The 20,816-nt window shown below is 39.0% G+C and overlaps 1 protein-coding gene across 50 annotated transcripts in view; it reads left to right on the top strand.

Moving 5' to 3' along the window:
• The window catches only part of Ehbp1 (EH domain binding protein 1), a 342,848-nt gene that overhangs the window by 252,407 nt on the left and 69,625 nt on the right, over positions 1-20,816 (top strand). For all 50 annotated transcript variants that reach the window (XM_076546102.1, XM_076546096.1, XM_076546100.1 and 47 more), the window contains 2 exons: positions 1,825-2,715; positions 10,140-10,283. In XM_076546102.1, coding sequence (XP_076402217.1) covers positions 1,825-2,715; positions 10,140-10,283 — 1,035 coding nt within the window. The remainder of the gene's footprint in view (positions 1-1,824; positions 2,716-10,139; positions 10,284-20,816) is intronic.

The following is a 20,816-nucleotide window of genomic DNA, read 5'->3' as shown; positions in this document are numbered from 1 at the left end:
ATTGCACTTAGAGTATGCAAGAAACAAAATCTTTGTCTTAAGTTCCACTTTATTTGTAATATAATTGTCAGTGACTCTTCCTTAACTAAATTAATACCTCAGAATAAATAAGACAATTTCCTTTGAAAAAATCCTTGGCTGCTGATGACTCAGTGGTAAAGGTGTCTGTTGCCAAGCCCCGACAACCTGAGTTCTGTCTCAGAGACTCAGGTGGGGGAAAGAGAACATACTCTCAACATGAACACCCCCGTCCCCCAGTGCAAACTCACACGCACGATAGATAGATAGATAGATAGATAGATAGATAGATAGTGATTTTTTTTAAAAAAAATTTTTTAAACAAAGCACTGTCTTCGTTCTTCACACAGTTACAACACATGATTGACCATAGCAGAAGTTAACCTGTGGGAAAATTCTTTGCCAAAATTTTTATCTCATACGTAAGAAACCTGGCTTGTTTTAAAATATAATTAGTATGCATAAAATGAATTGCTGTGTGAAGCAAAACACCAGCAGGAGTTTCCTCTCAAGGAAGCTAATCATCTTTTCAGGTCTGGAGAAGGAACTCAATACAAAGGGTATTTACCTGTGGCATCTGAACTGAACCAATATGTCCTCGGTTTAGATAATTAGGAAATGTTCAGAATACTGCCTGTGGTGCTTTTCCTGATGGCCTGCTGTTGATGTCTGTCAGTCAAGTAGTCAAGACACACAAGGAAGAAAATGACTTTAATTTTCTTAAAACATGTACAAGAGCAAACAAGTCTATACGTGTACACCAACTGAGCCACCTCTCTAGCAGGTATTTTAAAGTGTCCACATTACAATCTGTGGAAACTGAATAGGTCTTAAGAGCACAATTTATTTTTCATTTTCTTTCTTCACATTTGTTAAAGGTATAGAAAGAATACAGATTAAATTCAGAGGCAGAAATTTGGTGTAAAAGCACAAGAATTCTTTTGATTAAATAATTTCCTAGCATTTCTTAGAGAAACATTCAGTGTGCTCCTTAAATGCAGCTCGTTGTCAAGAACAGAGATTGTTAACACGGAAAAGCAACAGTAGACGTGCAGAATCCTTCCTTTCTGAGTGTCTACCTAGACCTTCAGGGAGACTTTGAATGCTTCCTAGAGACACAGTGCTGGTTCAAGGGGTTAGTTCAGGATAGCAATAATTAATTGTAAATTGAGAAACAGCTTTGGTTCTCCAAACTAGAAAAACCTGATGTGCCACAGCCATTTAAAGGCTAACAAAATAATACAATGCAGCCTCACAGGCTCAGCTATGTTGCAGTATTGAAAACATTTCATCCTTTCCAGAACAAATGAAGTAAAAATAAAGCCCCTATCCTCATTATGAAAACCAGCCCTAAGTGTGTATTTTTAAAGGTTTCTATGCTTCTACGATTAGATAGTTTTCTGTATTTTAAAGCAAATAGTATAAATTAGTTCTTTGGATGTGCCTAGCAGAACTTCATTGCTATAATTACATGGCCACAGAAAAGTGGCGGGCAGGGATGGTAAAAGCTGGGGACATGTTAGGCAGACATTTCTTCATACCTCAGTCCTCATCTTAAAATTTTATTCTAACATTTCTGTTTAGCTCACAGTTTGGCTTATCTTATGCTTGTGGTTAAATACGTTATTTAATAGGATTTTCCCCTTTTCTCCTTTTTACTCGAAATTTGATTCTTTTCCTGTGGTATAGTATCGGTAATTTTATGTACCCTACAATAACAAGAAGCTTTAGAATTTTGCTCTCTTTAAAACAGATGTCTGAGCTGTTCCATATATCATGTTTGTTTGTCCCTTCTTCTCTTTGAAGGCTTACGATGGATTTGCCAGCATTGGAATTTCCCGTTTACTGGAACCTTCTGATATGGTTTTATTAGCAATCCCTGACAAACTGACTGTTATGACTTATCTCTATCAAATAAGGGCACATTTTAGCGGTCAAGAGCTAAATGTGGTTCAGATAGAAGAAAACAGCAGTAAAAGTACATATAAAGTCGGAAATTATGAAACAGATACAAACAGTTCTGTTGATCAAGAAAAATTCTATGCCGAGCTGAGCGATCTGAAACGGGAGCCTGAGCCGCAGCGGCCAGCCAGCGGGGCAGTGGACTTCCTGCCTCAGGACGACTCGGTGTTTGTTACTGAGAGTGGGGTGGGAGAGTCAGAAAGGGAGCACCAGACTCCAGATGACCACCTTAGTCCACGCACAGCCTCCCCTTCCTGCCGCAGGACTAAAAGTGACACAGAGCCCCAAAAGTCCCAGCAGAGCTGGGGAAGGACTTCAGGGCCCGATGACCCTGGGTTAACGTCTAGTGCCGATGCAGCCCAAGCACTGGTTTTGTTAGGCAAGAAGAGGCTACTGAAAGCTGAGAACTTAGAATTAAGTGACTTTCATGTCAGTGGTAAAAAGAAGGATGTGTCTCCACCCTCAGTTTGTGAGCAAAAGCTTCAGACTGGAAACACCAGCAGTGACTGGGAACAAGAGAAAATAGAAAATTCCAGACCTTCAGAATGCAGATCGGATGGCGAATCAGCTATCAAAAAGCCAAGTTTATCCCCTCCTTCTAAACTTGGATATTCATACAGCAGAGACGCAGACTTCACGAAAAATGTCTGTGCTTCTCTGCGGCAGGCAGAGTCTGATCCAGATTCAGACAGAAACACTTTAAACCATGCTGATCCCTCCACCAGAGCAGTGCAGGTAAGTGGGCCAGAAGAATGGGTATATGTTTAGTAAACAGCTATTCTGTCTTTTTATTCTTTTGTGTTGATAGAACACTTAAGGATGTTATGCATGAGTAAAAACTATGCCTGCTGTATATTTAAAGTTTGTATTATAATTTTATAAGCCCAACTTTAGGTTAAAGGACAAGGAATGTCAGCTTTTCTCAAAATATCATTACTAGGGATAGAAAAATGGTTCAGCATTTAAGAGCACTTACTTCTCTCCCAGAGGACCTGAATTCAGTTCCCAGACCTATGTGGTGACTCTCAGCTACACCTGGAACTCGGGTCCCAAGGAGTCTGACACCTTCTTCTGCACAGATCTTATATTCATGCTGTATACATAAACTCATACAGGCTCACATGTATACACATAAAAATAAATAAAACTTTTAAAAATGTTATTATTTATAATAAATAGTATTTACCATTAGACTGTCAAAAAAGTTTGGCATGGTACATCCCTCCTGTAGTCCTAATACTTGGGACTCTGATGTAGAAGAGCCAAGAGTTCAAGTCCACCCTTGGATTAGAAAGCCCTGTCTCAAACTGAAGATCAAGAACATTTCAGTATTGCATTTAATGCGAACCTAATTCTAAAATGTATATGCAGATTATGTGCTTTCCATTCAAAAATCTACTGTCCTTAGATATTTTAGTTGCAATAGAACTACACTGTCAGTTATATCATTACTTATATCTTAAATTCATTGCCTCCAAGGCAGGGCAGTATACAATACCAGCAGTCTGAGACAGGAGAATCATTAGTTTGAGGCTATCCTGGCCTACATAGCAAATGCCAGGCTATCCTGGGCTAAATAATGAAACCCTGCTTTGAAAAAATTAAAATAACAATTCTAGTAACATCCATATTTCTTACCACAAGGGAAATATAACATAGCGTTGAACTCTCACCCATGATATTTGTTATAGATCCTTTGCTACTGTCAGTTAGATATGGGGGGCAGAGAGGAGAGAGAGAGATTTCAGTAGAACAATAAAAACTTTGCCAATAAAATATGACACCTGCTTTTCTTTTTCTTAAGTTTATTTTCATTCTGTCTACTGTATATATGTATATGGGGTGTCTTTACAATGTGTTTGTGAGTACCTGGGAGCCAGCAGGCAATGTCAAGAATCTCTCTCCCTCTCAACTTTATTTTTGAGACAGGGTCCTTCACTGAACTTGGGGCTCATCAGTTCCTCTGGGCTTACTGGCCCGTGGGCTCTAGAGTTTTGCCTATGTCTGTCACCCCAGGCTGGTCTTACAGACACACACCTGGGTCTTCACGTGGATGCTAGGGATCTAACTCAGGTGCCTATGTAGTAAAGGGACAGGCACTTTATAACTCAGCTGTCTCCCTGGACAAAATACAGTTTTCATAGGAGGATTTTTTTCTTATAGTTATTGCAGGTGCTCTTTGAGACTTAGACATAGATCTTCATCTCCCACCCCACACAGCCCTTCTTTCTGACAGGGACTTATGTGTCTCAGGGTGCCTCCAGCTCACTATGTAGATCTACCTACCTTCACTTCCTGAGTGCTAGGATTAGAGACAAGAGCCACTGCACCCAGTGTGTGTGGTGACTGGGATTGAAGCCAGGCTTCAACTATGACTACATTTTCAACACATTTACAGGATCATTTAAAAAGACAATTTTTAAGCAAACTAAACTGAGTAAGGTATTTCTAATTTTTTTTTTCACTTTTACAAACGAACTCTTCTGAATCACTCTTTGATTTAAAATTGTTGGTAGTCCCCAATCCCCAGAATTCTCTGTCTACCAATGCATGACAGTTCTGAAGCATTTCTTAACATAGTATTTGAGAGCCTGGAGAATGTAGCTCAGAGCAGGAGTCCTTACCCAGTATGCTTGAGGCCCAGGGGTCAATTCCTGATACTGGAAAACAAAACAAAACTGGGACCATGAAGCTCTTTGAAACTCTTTTAAATAATACCCAACATTAAAACAATTGCATTCTGTGATAGTATTTATCTTTATCACTATTGTCCTCTCACAAATAATGGTTTCTGAAGCTGTATGATTCCTATATTCCAGCACATTGACTACAAGCATCAGGAAGGTCCCCTGCTCTGTTTCTTTTTAGGTTTGTGTTATTATAGATCACACTCACTCACTCACACACACACACACACACAAATACACACACACACACACACACACACACGCACGCACGCTCGCATGCACACACACACAAATACACACACACACACAAATACACACACACACACACACACACGCACGCACACACAAATACACACACACACACACACACACACACACACACACACACACACACGCATGCACAGACAACTTGCAAGAGTTGGTTATCTCCCCTACAGGCTTCAGGGATCGAAGTCAGGTCATCAAGCTTTTAAAGCAAGTGATTTTTATTTTATTTATTTATTTTTTTTTAACTGAGCCATCTTACTGGTCCTTAGCTGTTCGTTTTTTTTTTTTAATGAAAATGGAAAGTGCTAGTCCTTATTAGTTTGTGTTTGTTTTTAAAGCCAAGGGTTTTAATTAAAATGTTGCTATTTTAATGTGTTTGGATATTTCTAAATAAACACATTTTTCAAATTTCTCAATTTCCCCAAAATAGCCAAGATCCATAGGTATATTTCACACAAGCAAAACTCTTTGGTATTCATAGTAACTGTTAGTCACATATGTAAAGCGATCCTGAGCCCAAAAGTTTAAGTACTTAAGAATTACAGCCTGTCTCTTAGATTGTCTTCTAAGTCAGCAATACTAATTAATAAAAGTGTTTTCTTGACTTTACTTGGAAAATAATCCGAAGTTGTGTGCTTTTCTCATTTAGTATGTTAGTGTCACAACCACAGGGTCCACTCTGTTTCAACCAACCATGGTCAAAGTGATTGGGGAAAATACTGTCAGAATTAAACTGCCACAACCACAGGGTCCACTCTGTTTCAACCAACCACGGTCAAAGTGATTGGGGAAAATACTGTCAGAATTAAACTGCACAGACTCCCTTTCTTCCATTAATCTGTGAAGTGTGCAGGCTGTGTGTTTTAGTACAGGAGGATGTACGTAGGTTGTCTACTGTGCTGTTTTGTATAACTGGTACATGAAGTCTGCAAGGGATCTGGGAACTAATTGTGAAGGAGGACTGCACTGACGCATTGCAGTCATGCAGTCTGCAGTACCATGTGATGTGCAGGCAGACAGTTGTGTCTGGACTGTGATTAGGTTGCATAGATTGTAAGTTCCATCGTTGGCGAGTTTACAGAGGTGTGCTAAAGAAATGGGAATGTCAGAATCAAAGAAATACAATAGTAGAGAAGGCAGAATTGATCAAAGCACAGTTTATGCATGCATGCATGGAAATATCACAGTGAAATCCATTAATTGTACAATTTTTACAGTAAAAAAATACTGTAGCCTTCAAAAAAAGTTTCTGTTCCCACAAAACAATCTTAAAGGTTCTAAGTAAGTGAATCTCCCTGAAGTTTTGTGATAGCACAAGGTTTATACACAATAGATACCCAATGAATAGCTGCTGAATAACAGCTGCAGTAGTTGATGAACCTTAGCTCTTTCTATCCAACACAGATTTTTCTTATAAACTATATTTTGAGGCAAATGTGTTTAAAGATAGAAATTAATTAATCATTAAATTAGGATAATCTAAGAACCTGAATTCTCATTTTGAATTTTCCTCCAGTAATTAGCATTGTGATATTACCTGGCATTTTAAATTGTCAGTTTTATTTTCCACAGTGGTTAAATGAACTAATATTTAAGAACCCACTTAACTCTAGAATTTGATTATGCTGTGAGTCCATGCACACGATTCGTGTGCTACACAGGATAGTGACAGTCACCACTGATTTAGTGCCTTGTGTGCTTGTCCTTTGGTCACGCTTTATGATCTCAAAGTTCTGCAGAGGGTCAAGCCAAATGTGGTAACTCCTGCCTGTAATCCCATCACTAAGGAGGCAGAGGGAGTTGGCTTGCCATGAGTTCCAGGCTAATGTGAGCTACACAAGACCATGATGGAAGGAAGGGAGGGTGGAAGGGAGGGAGGGAGGGAGGGAGGGAGGGAGGGAGGGAGGAAGGAAGGAAGGAAGGAAGGAAGGAAGGAAGGAAGGAAGGAAGGAAGGAAGGAAGGAAGGAAGGAAGGAAGGAAGGAAGGGAGACGGAGGGTGGGAGGAAGGAAAGAAGGAGAGAGGGAGAGAGGAAAGAGGGAAGGAGAGGAGAGGAAACGAAAGAAGGAAAAGAAAAGGAAGAAGGAAGGAAGGAATTAATTTTGCTTAGAATAAGTATAAAGGTTTGTTTGACACTAGGTTGACAAAAACAGAGTTTCACAGCAAAAATGTAATGTAGTTACTGATGTTTGGTAGGTTCTAATTGCAGCTAAATTTTATATAAATGTCTGCTTCCCTTTTATATACCATGTTATGAATTTCAGACATACATCTTTTTTATTTTAATATTTGTGAAATCTTTGAAAAAAAGATGTTATGTCAGAATTTGCTAGTGATTATTTTTTCTTAATACTTACTAATATAGCATGAATCTTACAAGCATGTGCTCACAGGAGATATGACGGTTTCATATGGACTTATAGACACACCACTAAGTCCCTAGGACATATGATAGCAATTGTGTAGCTCACCTATGTCTTCCTTAAACTGTACAACATGTGAAGGGGTTGGAGCCTCTTTGGCATATGGGAGAGCAGCACTTACAGATTTGCATATGGTTCTATGATAAACTTTAAAGTTTCCGTTGAAAACCAACATTTTCTGGCTGACATCCTTGCTCTTTATGTTCACGTTTCTGTTTGATTTTTGATGATAATAGTACTGAAAACACCCCATAGCTCAATTGTACCGCAGTCAGTTGGCTGAAGGGCATCTTAGCAATGTGTATCAAGTTACCGTAGAAATGTTTGTGTTGGGGCTGAAGAAGTATGAACTCCTGAGTCTGGATCCCCAATGCTCACATTGAAAGCTGAGTGGTAAAGTGTGCATCTTTCATCCTGGTGAAGGCAGGCTACTCCTGGGACTCACAGGCTGCTAGCCTAGCCAAGCTATAGGAGAGACCAGAGTCCATGTCTGTAAAAATAAGGTAGAAAGTAATCAGGGGACACCCAACTTGACCTCTGGTCTCCACATGCACACATATGTGCATACACTTACACACACTCACACACACACACACACACACACACACACACACACACACACACACACAATATTTATGTTAGCCAGGCTCAATGACTCACAACTGAGTTCCAGCTATATGGGAAGCTTAGGCAAGAGAATTATTTGAACTCTTTGAAAAAAAAAAAGCTTGATCGATGGCATGTGCCTATCAATCACAAGTTCTCTGAAAACTTCATCAAGAGGATCACAAATTTGAGGCCAGCCTGAGTAATTTATCAAGACTGTATCTCAAAATAAAATTAAATATGGCTGGAATGTAGCACAATGATCCTAACTTCAATCCCTTGTACCACCAAAACCTAATATATTACTCTTAGAAATGTTACCTAAGAAAATAAGATTCAACATTTATGTATAAAGATGTTCATAAAAGCATTTATGGTAGTGAAAAACTTGCCAACACCCCATATATCCAGTACAATAAAGTATTATGTATCTATAGAATAGAATTATGGCAGCCTGTTAAGAATCATGTTTTCAAGAGAAATACATATGGTCATCAGAAAATACTTCCTTGCAATCAAATATTAAGTAAAACAAATGTGACGAGGCTGGGTATATGATGTGAGCACAGTATAGAAAGGTGGGTGAGATGATACAGTAATGATCTCTGAGTGCCATAACTATAAATTACTGTTATTTTTACTTGCATTTGTTTTCTAAAATCCCTGTAATAAGAATGAAGTACATTTTGAATGTTAAACAAGTGTTTATGTGCTTTTAAGATCAAAATCTACTGTGTGGCAGCTTGGGGTTGTGCAGTGCAGAACTTAGACTCTGGGTCTTCAGGCCGCTCAGTCCCTTTATTTCTAAGAGAGAGGTTGATGGGTTACCATACAGTAGTATTTAATCTCCCTCTGGTCTCCCATGTGCCAGTGGCTTTATGTCACTTGCGTACACAGTGCGCTGTGAGCTGGTCCCTCTGATGCCCAGTTTACACAGGAGAAAACAGACAGAGAGACTGGGAACTTGCCTCTGATTAAGAAATGGAGCTAAGATCTGTCTGACTCTTAAACTCTGAAACTAATATGGATATTGTGCTTTTGTTTAATATATCTTTTAAGAACTGGCTTCCAGCTGGGCATGGTGATGCATGCCTTTAATCCCAGCACTTAGGAGACAGAGGCAGGCAGATCTCTGAGTCTGAGGCCAGCCTGGCCTACAAAGTGAGTTCCAGGGCTACAGAGAACCCTGTCTGGAAAAACCAAACAAAAGAACTAGCTTCCATTGGTGGCCAATTACTCTCCAAAAATGCATTGTAAAATTACTCAGTCCATAATATTTTCTGTTCTGATAAGCTTGTTTCATTATGAAGAGAAATCTCAGTGGAGAAGAGTCTTGTGGGTCCTTTCACGGAATATAATAGCATTAGTGGAGTGTGGTGGCACATGCCTGTAATCCCAGAATTCTGGTGACAAAGGCGAATAGATTGAGAATTCAAGGCTAACCTGGATTCTCTACATAAAGAATGCAAGGCAAGCTTGGGCTGCATAGTGAGGCTTTTGACTAAATAAACAAAAAAATAACAGCTTGGAATTTGTATAAATATTTCCCAAAGTTTAAAAGAATATTGCCACAGAGAGTTTAGCATTGAAAACTTTTTAAAGTAGAGATACATAGTTGTCAGTTCTATTAGACTATAAAAATAGAACTGACCCTTTTATTATATCTTTGGTTGGTAGATTATACTGTGTTTATGAGAAAACATGAATATACAATCTAATATTGACACACGCCTTATGAGAATATGTTCAAATAAAATCTAATGAAGATTGCCCGGCTGGTATAAACACTGGCCATGTACGCCTGATGACCTGAGTTTCATTCCCAGAACTCACAATGGAAGAAGAGAAACAACTCCCCAAAGTTGCCCAGTGACACTCACACATGCACTATGGTATGTGTACACCTGCACTTGTGCACACACTTCATGCACACACACACTAATAAAATTAAAATTTTTTAAATACACTGAAATTTCATCTAGTATTAAGAAATAATATCATGTCTCATTTTTGTCAAAATTTATGTATTCGTTCTACAGTTTCTTCTCAACATGAATATTTTCTGTAAGTAGTCCTGTTAAAAAAGCAATACGCCTGACTTTTTATTTTAATAGGTGATCTAACTTTGAGCTGTATTTTTATGATTTGGCTTCTAATTCTCCATCTTTGTTTTTAAGCAACGAATGTTGTCCAGACAAGAGGAGCTGAAGGAAAGAGCGCGAGTTCTGCTTGAGCAAGCAAGAAGAGATGCAGCTGTCAAGGCGGGGAGCAAGCAGACCAGCAGCACAGCCCCTCCCCTCTGCAGCAGGCAGCTAAGTGATGTGAGGAGCACGGGTTGCAGAAACCGCGAGCTGTTCACAGTGATCCTAACTGGGATGGGGGCATGGGGAGCGATTGCCCGGTTACTTTTCATAGGCTGTCCATGGAGAGTATGTGGTCACTTATTCAACTGATGAATCCATCCAGTGGGACCAGCCACACCATTATTATTGCTGTGTGTGCTGTTAGCTATGAGAAAAAGCACAGTTCTGGACTAGAAATTACATCTATACATACCTGGTTTGTTCATTTATACTTTATGACTAACCATATTCTATGTAAGATTATATTTCTCCAGAGAATTTTGTTAGAAACACTAGTATATAATAATACCCGTTTTTATTGAGTATCTGCAATGTGTATTTTACATAACTTCATGAAGATATTCACACTACTTCCCATATAAGAAGACTGAAGCTGATCAGCATCTTTACATTCAGATTTTTAGGTCTTCTGGTCAGTACATGGTAATCAGGGTTTTGAACCTGAGCCTTATTATTTCCCAGAGACCATGAATTCCCTTGTCAAACCTACATTCCTATATTAAGTCCCATTTTCCCCACATTTCATTTTTGTGGAGTATGTTACAAATAAGAGTGAACATACCACAGTAGAAATCATTCAGTATAGTAAGATCTGAAACATCTCATCATTGAAAACTGGTAACCCTACTTACCACCAAACACACATAAAATCACTATTTTAAGTCTTTGTAAATGCCCGCTTATGATCTCCAAGCCTTTGGATATTGTTTCTAAACTGTAGGTCTTTATGAAAAAGGAGGTATAAAAGTTTATTAAGCCATTGTTTTTAACAAAAAGAAATAGAACAGAATAGAAAATAGAATATTAAAATTTATTACATTTAAAGGGGTTTGTGTGTGTGTGTGTGTGTGTGTATGTGTGTGTGAAACTTTTCCTTTTCAGTATTTTAATCTGTGCGCTTACTGAACTTAAGTAAAATGTATTTTTAACTATACATCATGATCATGAAAAACACTAATCTGAGATGATGTAAAGGCTCATGCTTGTAATCCCAGCACGCAGGAGGCTGAGGCAGGAGGATTGCTATGAGTTTGTCAGCCTGGGCTATATAGTGAGTTCCAGGCCAGCATTGGCTACAGATGCTATCTTAATAAAACAACAGCAAAAAATAATGAGAAATAAAGAAAAACAATAATTTTAAGGACTGTTCTAAAGAACATATAGACTTCATATTAGTTTTTTCAATGCTTAACCATCTATTATATCAGTAGTTTATAGACTTGTTTGCCAGATAGATTTGTTGTATATATAAAGCAAGTCTGGTCACAGTAACAGGGAAAATGGCTGTTTCTCACATGAAATTTATATTCTGGGGGAAGAGAGAGATGATAAGTAATTACAGGGTATGAAAGCTGTGTGTTGTAGCAGAGATGACTCCAAAAGGGGATGCTTGGTGACCTGAAAGGTGGGGCCATCCCAGTGAAGAAGCACAGAAAGAATACTTCCTCAAAGGCTTTTTATTGGTAATAAGTGGTGTTTTATTGATGAAGAGTGTGTTTCATCTCCTCTCAAGTACTAAAAGCTGGACAGTCTCTTTCTAATTATCTAAATATAGCTTTAGAATATAAGTAAATTAAAAATATGCTGTGAATTGATTTTAAATTCGGAATACTTGGTGTCTAAATTATTTGTCCACCTACCTCTGCCCTCTGAGCGCTGGGATTAAAAGCATGTACCAAAATGACTGACTTCATGGTCCTTACGTTGTAATACACAGAAACTGGACAAAATTATTATGTGTATCAACAAAGAATGAGTAAACACATGGCTTGTTCATATGAAAGAATGCAGTTTAAGCATCCCTAATCTGAAAATCCAAAATCCCAAATGCTTCAAAATCCAAAGTACTTCCAGCAGTGAGAAGTGGGGTACTCAGCATGTACTGCTTGGTGATACAAAGTCTCAAGCTACTGAGATCCACAGTAGCTTAAATAAATAACAGACATACTGAGATACAGTATTTACCTGTAACCAGCCTGCACATCTGGAACAGGATGCCAAGAAGCTGTCACCGCTTACCCAGAGGTAGGGGGTGAGCTTAGTGATGGGGGATAAGCAAACTCTCCAGGTGGGTGGGAAGTGATAATGTGAAGCTTTACTTTCTCAACAGATAAGTGTTCAAATGTATTAAGCTGAAAATGGATGCATAGCACCAAGTGTAAATCATACCTCCATAAAATTTATTGTTTTAATATTTAGTTGTGTTTCTATGTGAAAAATACCAAAAAAAATTAGAAATTCTATTATAGTAGCTCCAAAAGTAATGTGCATAGAGTAAGTCCAAAAAGATGCATAATAAATGTAAGTAGAACAGAAAAGGAAGACATTCTGATAGAAAGGACTATCTCGTTTTAATTTATTTTACTGTAATAGGAATGCTTGCCATGAGACTGGCCCTCTTAATTTTTAAGTTCAAAACTATAGCTTCAGTGCAGATTTTTTTAATTATTTATTTTTACTTCATGTGCAATTTTTGTGTTTTTCCTGCATGTATGTCTGTGTGAAGGTGTCGGATCCCCTGAAATTGGAGTTACAGGCAGTTAGGAGCTGCTGTGTGGGTGCTGGGAATTGAACCCAGGTGCTCTTAACTGCTAAGTCATTTCTCCAGCCTCTTCAATGCAGATCTTTACAACTTAATCATTTCCTAACCTGTAGCTCTGTGCCTGTTGATTAGTATCTTCCTATGTCCCCCTCTTTTTAGCTCCTGGCAACCATTATTCTACTCTTGGATGTGATAAATTGAACTCTTAAGTACCTCATATAAGTGGAACCGTGGTGTTTGTCTTTCTGTGGCTGGCACTTGTTTACTTGCTTGAGCCAAGATCATGCTAGGTCCCTGACTGGCATTGAACTCACTACATAGACCAGGCTGGCCTTGAACTCACAGAGATCCTCTGCTGTGAGTGCTGGGATTAAAGGCGTGTGCCACCACGCCCAGCCCAATTTGAATTCTTTTGTCTAACCCCGGAAGTGGGATTTCTGGATTGTGCCGGGTAGTTCTGTGTTTAGGGTTTAAGGGAAGGTGCCAGTTTCCCTGTTTTCTTACCTCTGTTTGCTGGTTTTCATTATCTGTTGGTCTGGTTTAGAGTTTTATTCAAACATGGGCTTGTATGTTCTCCAGGCTGGCCTTGAACTCTTCATTTTAATGCCTGAGTCTGAGTGCTGAGATCACAGGCCTGTTCCCACTCTAGGCTCAATCTTCTGTTTTGAAGAACAGCTGTGCTAAGAGGTGTGAGGGGATAGATAGCTCTGTGTGGTTTTTATCTGAATTCCCCTGATGATTATTGATACTGAAAGTACCCAAATATTCTCCAGATTTTTATTTAAATTCGAAGTTTGGGTTTTTGCTGTTGTTTTTGTTTCTTGGTTTGTAGCTATTGACTTTATATAATTTTGATATTAATTCCTTACTGAATACGTGGTTTAGATATTTTCTCCTGTTCTATAAGTTGTCTTTTATTCTTTTGCTTATTTCCTTTGCTGTGTCTCATGATTCTGTTTTCAAATCACTTTTACTGTATTGTATTAGCCTAAGTAGTCACATGGCCCGACTCAGGTCAAAGGAGAGAAGACATAGATCCCACCACTCAGTAGGAAGAATATGGTCACTTTCTAAGAGCATGTGACAGGTGATGTTGCAGTGTTTATCTTCTCAGTTAAGAGTTAAGCTCAATTGAAAACACTCTGTTCTAGTGGTGCTTCATTTTTCAGGTGCCCAGCCCTGTCCGTGGATGGTAGCAGTCTGCTGAACTGGAGAGTGTATTCCAGATTATTGCTAGTCTTCCACACTTGACACTAACATAAGACAAAGAATGTAAAAATCCTGGGTGTGTCCCATTTCACAAATATGAGAGGTAGACCTTGCCATTCCTTTTATATGACACTTGATACATTTTCAAGGACAAAGTAGTTTTCTTAATTTTGTCATTTTCTGCTGTTTCTGAGTAATTCTTATACAAAAGGAGTGTTGGTGGTGGTACACTCCATAATTTGGAAACCACCTTGGATGACAAAATAAAAATGAAAATGCCCAATTTCATGTCTGAGCAATTGAATGTAAGCGAAAGTGATATTAAGAGGGGAAATAACCTCTGTCCCTGATTCTGTTTTTCCTTTGTAAAAGTTTAAGGAAAACTTATTTTCCCTTGCTTTGCATTGAAATTAGCAGGTGCCCATGTAAGAGGGACAAGGGAACAGACTAATAGCCACCTCCTCCACCTTAGAGTCAGGATCTCCACCTTTCTAGATGTTAGATAAAAGTAGGTCTAACCCATCCCACCCCCAGATGGTTTGAGTTTCCTTTCAGTGAAACGATTTTGCTGTTTTTACTCCACTTTGTGCTTTAATTTGTAGAAGTCTTAGTTTTTAAGACATTGTTGTCTGTCTTACCCTTTGTATATTGTAGGGTAGGTACTGAAAGTCAAAGTACTGAGCTGGGAGACATGCACTGTTCATTCTTAGAGTAACTGAAAAGTCCCAGGAGTTGAAAAAAGGTAAATAAAAAAGGTTGGTATCCAAAAGTGACCTTCAGTCTTGGAGAAAATGGATACTAACCTTAGACTCTTCAAGAGTTTACTGAAGGCCTGAAGTAGTGCACATGCCTTTTATCCCAGCACTCAGGAGGCAGAAGCAGGTGGATCTCCGTGAGTTGGAAGCCAGCCTGGTCAACTGAGTGAGTTCCAGGACAGCCAGGGCTACACCGAGAAACCCTGTCTGGGTGGTAGTGGTGGTGGTGTTTACGGAAGAGTTTTCTAGAACTTGCTATAACTTATGAGGCCATTGAGTAAGGACTCTTTGACAATTTATTTCCTTCTGTACTTTGTTCTTGTGCAGCTGAGAACCTTTGGGTGACTACCAAGAAGAACTAGTAGAACCATGATTCATATTAGAGTACGCAGGTACATGGGGTAATGCCGTGTACTTGGCACAGCTTGTAGTTCTAGACAAGAAGCGAAAGTTAACTGGCAAGGCAGAAAAAGGTTAGCATTAAAGGTTAAAGGAAACAAAGTTCTACTTTTTTGGATACTCAGGATTGTAAAGTACAAAGAGAAAACGTTTTAAGCGTCAATATGAAGACATGAAGCCTTAGAATCCTTTGGTAGCACCACTTAGCCTTACTGAATAAACTCCCAGCTCTTCTTGCCATCACAAAGGCCCCCACAGGCCTGTCCCTTCTCTTCCCGGCCTCAGTCTGTCTGGTTTTCAGTGCAGTTGTAAGTTGTTGGAGTATCTAGAGTTAGCACACTCTTGTGTTCTTGGTCCAGCGTTGGCTGTTCTCTTCCTAAAGCTGATGCTCTTTCCTGGGTCTCTCTACTGTCTCCTTGTGTATTTGCTGGGAACACTCCAGTCTCTTGTCCTTAACGCTGCACCACTGAGAGCACAAGGACGCCGAGTAACGAGGACCAAGTGTTTGGTAAACGTTCAATAGATAAATGAAGGGCTATAGAGAGAGCCTGTTGTTCATGCTGTCTGCTGACCGACAACAAAGCAATAATGAAAAATTGGCTATAGGAAGTTTCCATGAAGTAAGGTTTATAAAGAGAGAAAATAAATTTTTCTGTGAAGGTCTTTAAAGCGGAATGGATTGTTACTGCACAAGTCAGTTACAATCGAGATGACTTTGTCCCTGGGGATCTTAAGTTCCATGTGTCGTCTGATTTCCTGCTGTTCTTGAACCCTGTGCTATAATACCTTTCTTGATATACAGTCCTTACATCTGTGCCATCTCCTGCACGGCTTTAGCTTGATCTGACTGGGACAACAAGGGAATGAGAAAAGGACAGACACACAGACACACTACATGTACAGAAAAGCTAATTGAGTGGTCTGTGCCCTTTAACAGTCTAGGGAAAGCCATACCAGCAGCCTGGAAACTCAGTGCATTTATTCTATACCACTGAGTGGAGAGGAGATGTGGGCTAGCTAATCTCAGGAGGAGGTCTCTGTGGGAAGCAGTCTCAGGCTGTATTCATCCTAGAAGAGGAAACTGTTTGATACTTTCTCCATACACTGGTTTTTGCTAAGGTTCATTTCTTCTTTCCTAGTGTTTCTACTTAGACAAAGGAAGGCTTTGCCATTCCTCTGAGCCTGACCTAGGAAGGCCTTGCTGTTGCCATGGATCTGAGGTTCTGGGGTCCTTGACATGGTTGTGTTCCTGTCAGTCATATTCACTCAGGACTTCATCTGCTCCCCACACATCCAGTTTTTTTCTTGCTTTGGGACTCACACTAGAATTCAGCTGCCAAGTCAGCCCCGAATCCCAACATTCTACTGGTCATTCTCCTGACTCCTCGTTCTGTGCTTGACGTCATCCTGCTGGTCATTCTCCTGACTCCTTGTTCTGTGCTTGACGTCATCCTACTGGTCATTCTCCTGACTCCTCGTTCTGTGCTTGACATCATCCTGCTGGTCATTCTCCTGACTCCTTGTTCTGTGCTTGACATCATCCTACTGGTCATTCTCCTCACTCCTCAGGCTCTATGCTTCATGTCTGGGGAGCATTTTCTGAGTAGTTGACCGCGGCCTGGTAATCTTACCCAGTTCCATGTGTGCATGCTGTGTTAAGTTATTCTCAGGAAAAGCCAGAGTTGATACCATTAGCCTTTTAATTCTACTCAGTTTTTTCCAACACTACCATTACTTAACAAGAACTTTGTAGAAATACATATTACCTTCCAAGTCTTCTGACTTTGGAAGAAAGCAATTAAACTGGAAGCTTCTTTAAAAGAAAAAAGTAAACGCACTAGAGAGACAGCTCAGGATTGAGCACTTTCTGCATTTGCAGGACCCTGGTTTAGTTCCCAGCACCCCCATGGTGGCCCACAAACATGTGTAACTCTTACAAACTCCGCAGGTACTAGACACACACATGCTGCATATACGTGCATGCAGGCAAAACCCTCATCCTTGTGAATCTTTTAAAAACAAATAACGGAAAGGAATTCTGGAACTATTATAAAGCAGACTTGAATACCTTAGTGCAACAACCCACTGTTGTTTTTAAACAACATTATACAGATTCTATAAGAGCCAAGTCTTACCTTAGCAGGTGGGAGAACCTACCTGCAACTTAGTAGTAAGTCCTGGAAGATTTGCTTTATCTTCAGATGTTTGCAGGAATGTTTGAATCCTCTAAAGAAAGCTATACAGGAGGAAAGGTTTTAGTTTGATTAGTCCTTTAAAATTAACTGAAAAGAATACTAATAAAAATAGAGATAGTAGTTACTTTGTATGACTGGACTTAGAAATAAACCCAAATACCTTACTTATGAGGAAGAATGCAAGCTACTTTTCATGTTAAACCTTAATGATTTAATTTATATTTAATTATGTGTCTGTGTGTGTAACCACATGTGTGTACAATTGTCGGTAGAGGCCAGAAGAGGGCATCTGATCCCTTGGAGTTGTAGACAGTGGTGGACCACCATGTGGGTGCTAAAACCAAACTCCTATCTCCTGCAAGAACAGTAGGCACTCTGATCACTGGAGTATCTCTCCGGTTCCCAGCTTTTACCTTTACAGTGCATTTTGTTGTCATGATGGGTAGGTTGTCCATCTTGTACTTTTGATGTTTGTTGGAAGATATTAACTTAATGGAACTTGTCTATCATGCTGATAATTGTATTAGTTGATTTAAATTAGCTTATGAATGTCCCCGATAATAAAAGATGGAGTTATCATCCACCTGGCAAAAAAAAATATCATAAAATACCATTTTGGTAAAACCAGGTGGAGAGCTGGCTCAGTGCTTAAGTGAACTGGTTGCTCTTGCAGAGGACCAGGTTTGATTCCAGCAGCCACATAGCAGCTCACAACCATTTGTAATTCCAGTTCCTGAGGGTCTGACACTTTCTCTGAACTCCATGCCACGAGGCAAGAGAGTTATACACATAAAATTAAATTAATCAAAAATTTTAATCATTTTGATAAAAATCTGAGTAACTGATTTTTTTCATGTGCATTTTTGTGTCTTATGTATGTAATGCTCTAAGTATAGAGCATTAAAGTATGTATAGAATTATATTTATATACTTGTAAATACTGACTTTATCATACATTTATAGATATTATATTCAGTAGCCTCTATCAATCAGTTTTAATATTAAATTAAAATTTTTATTTCTTAATTACACATTTTATCATTTCTATATCATTAGGGAGAAATAACTTTAATTTGTAATTTCAATTATTAAGGGCATGAGTTTTCAGTTACTATAAAAAGAAATCCAAAACCTTTAAAACACATAGAGTATTTTATCTTATTTAGAGATTTTTATTCTCCATTTGAACTAGAATATGCCTCAGGCACCAAGAGGAAAATACCTTTTGTATTTTACTTCAGCGCAGTCATCAAAAGATCAACTGTACATAATCCATTTCAGGCCAGTAAGACACATTAAATGATGTCTAATCTTCCTGTAGTTGCCTTTTAAGGAAGAATGCTATGTGCTCCTATGTTCAGTATAAATGTCTGTATGAGGCAGTGATTTTTATTCTCTGTGATTTAAATAATACCTTATCTCTTCTGTCTGAATTTAAGTTGGTTTGAAGTCTGCTGTTCTAACAATAGTTACTAGACTTCTCAGAAAACATTGTTATCTTGCTGGCATATCTCTAGATTCACACAAAACCCAGCATTGTTGGGGGAGGGACCCCTAGCATCTTTTCTATTATGTCACTATAAACTCCTAGCTTCAAAAATCCTACTGACTCAAGGATGTCGTGAGCATCTAAAGCTAGAGCTAGGTGTCTTAGCATTGGGAACACTCTTTTTATTGCCACTGTTAATGACCATGAACATTTTCCATATGGCTGTTTAGTGTCATGTTGAACATTCCAGGATGGTATCACCATTGCTAAGGCATATTTCATATTGCCTGTTCTGTTCCTGCTCAGCATGCACAAGAGTAGAGTTTAAATCTTCATTCATTTCATTTTTTAATGTTCCTTTTGTTCTCCTTATCGTGTTCTCGCTTTCCCAAGGATATATGCTTTGAATGAATTCACATATGCATTACTAATTGTGCGCTATTGTATTTACAGTTCCTAGTGGTGGCACTGTGAAGCTACTAATGCCTTTGCTTCACTTGATGTAAAATCATCTGAGTGTCTTTGATAGCAGTGAAACAGTATTAATTGTTTTGTACATTTCTTGGTCACTCTTCTTAGGTGGTCTTCATAATCTATTAGAACTTTCAGCCAGATTTTTGTAATGTCATGCTTCCAGCCGTGATTAAATTGGTAATTAATGAACAGTCTTTGGCAATGTGAACCACATCCTGTTAATTTTCTCTTTTGAGTTTTTAGAAGTTGTCTTCTATGTCAGAAATCATTGCACCACCTTGCTATGGCCCCTTGGCATGAAACCACAATGACTTGATTTTTGCAGCCATTAGTAGATCAGAGCAGTAATTTCACAGTGTTTTGGTCAAGGCAATTATAGTCCCCAAAACTGAGTAAATGTGAAAATTCATGAAAGAAGTCCAGAAATACCAGGTGAGCTTCCTTGTGTTCACTGGGACGTTATGATTAGTTTAATTGGTCTTTGTTTGATTTTAGCCGCAGAATCTGTTTGGGCCACAGCAGAGCAGTGACTTTATAGTTGAGGGTTTCTGACCTCCTGTGACATGGTCGATGCAGAAATGAGCCCTTTGAAACAGCGCCCTTCCCCAAAGAGATTTAAATGCCATTGAAAAACTAACCATGGATTCTAATTAGTTTCTTGATATTCTTATTTTATAAATGCTTAATAAGTTGATTTTCCCAATTCTGTCCATTTAACAAATATGTGCAACTATATTTTAACTATTAATTTTGAGATGTTACTGATGAAGAGTTTGGGCATTTTATGAGAACCTGGCAATGCCTTAACGAGAATCCAGTTGAAATGTGGCTTTCCTTGCCGTCACAGAGTAGATAAAAGGATCCTCTTACTTAACTGGTGGCTTCCATATGTTAGCCTGAAGTGGCACTTGCTGCACCATCAGAATTTAAAGAATCAGCTCTCTGTTGGCTTCTGGAAGGATTGTCTTGGTCACCTCTTCTGAACACCTTCAACTACACCAAATGTTAGGGTGGGGTTTGGCCCCACCCTTGGTGTGTGTCATGCAGTCCTGTCAGCCGTTGGCCAGGAGTTCACTTGACCAGAGATCCAAGTGTTTCTCCAGGTGCAGAGTCAGTGAGACAGCCCTTCCGTGCTACACAAGGGTCACTGCAGGCTGTCAGTGCCACATGCACACAAGGTGTGTGTCTTTCAGTGGATGCCAACTGATACGTGTATGTATGTGTGTGTGTGTATATATATATGTATATGTATATATATATGTGTGTATGTATGTATGTGTGTGTGTGTATATATGTATATATATGTATGCATGTATGTATATATATATATGTGTGTGTGTGTGTGTGTAGAACAAATTTATACTTCCATTTTCTACTTTTCTCCCTGGCTCTCCTCCCCTGTACCCCATTTTCTCCAAGCTAAGGGAA

The sequence above is a fragment of the Peromyscus maniculatus genome, chromosome 10 (assembly GCF_049852395.1).
Source record: "Peromyscus maniculatus bairdii isolate BWxNUB_F1_BW_parent chromosome 10, HU_Pman_BW_mat_3.1, whole genome shotgun sequence".
Lineage (NCBI taxonomy): Eukaryota > Metazoa > Chordata > Mammalia > Rodentia > Cricetidae > Peromyscus > Peromyscus maniculatus.
This window is presented reverse-complemented; position numbering and strand designations above follow the sequence as displayed.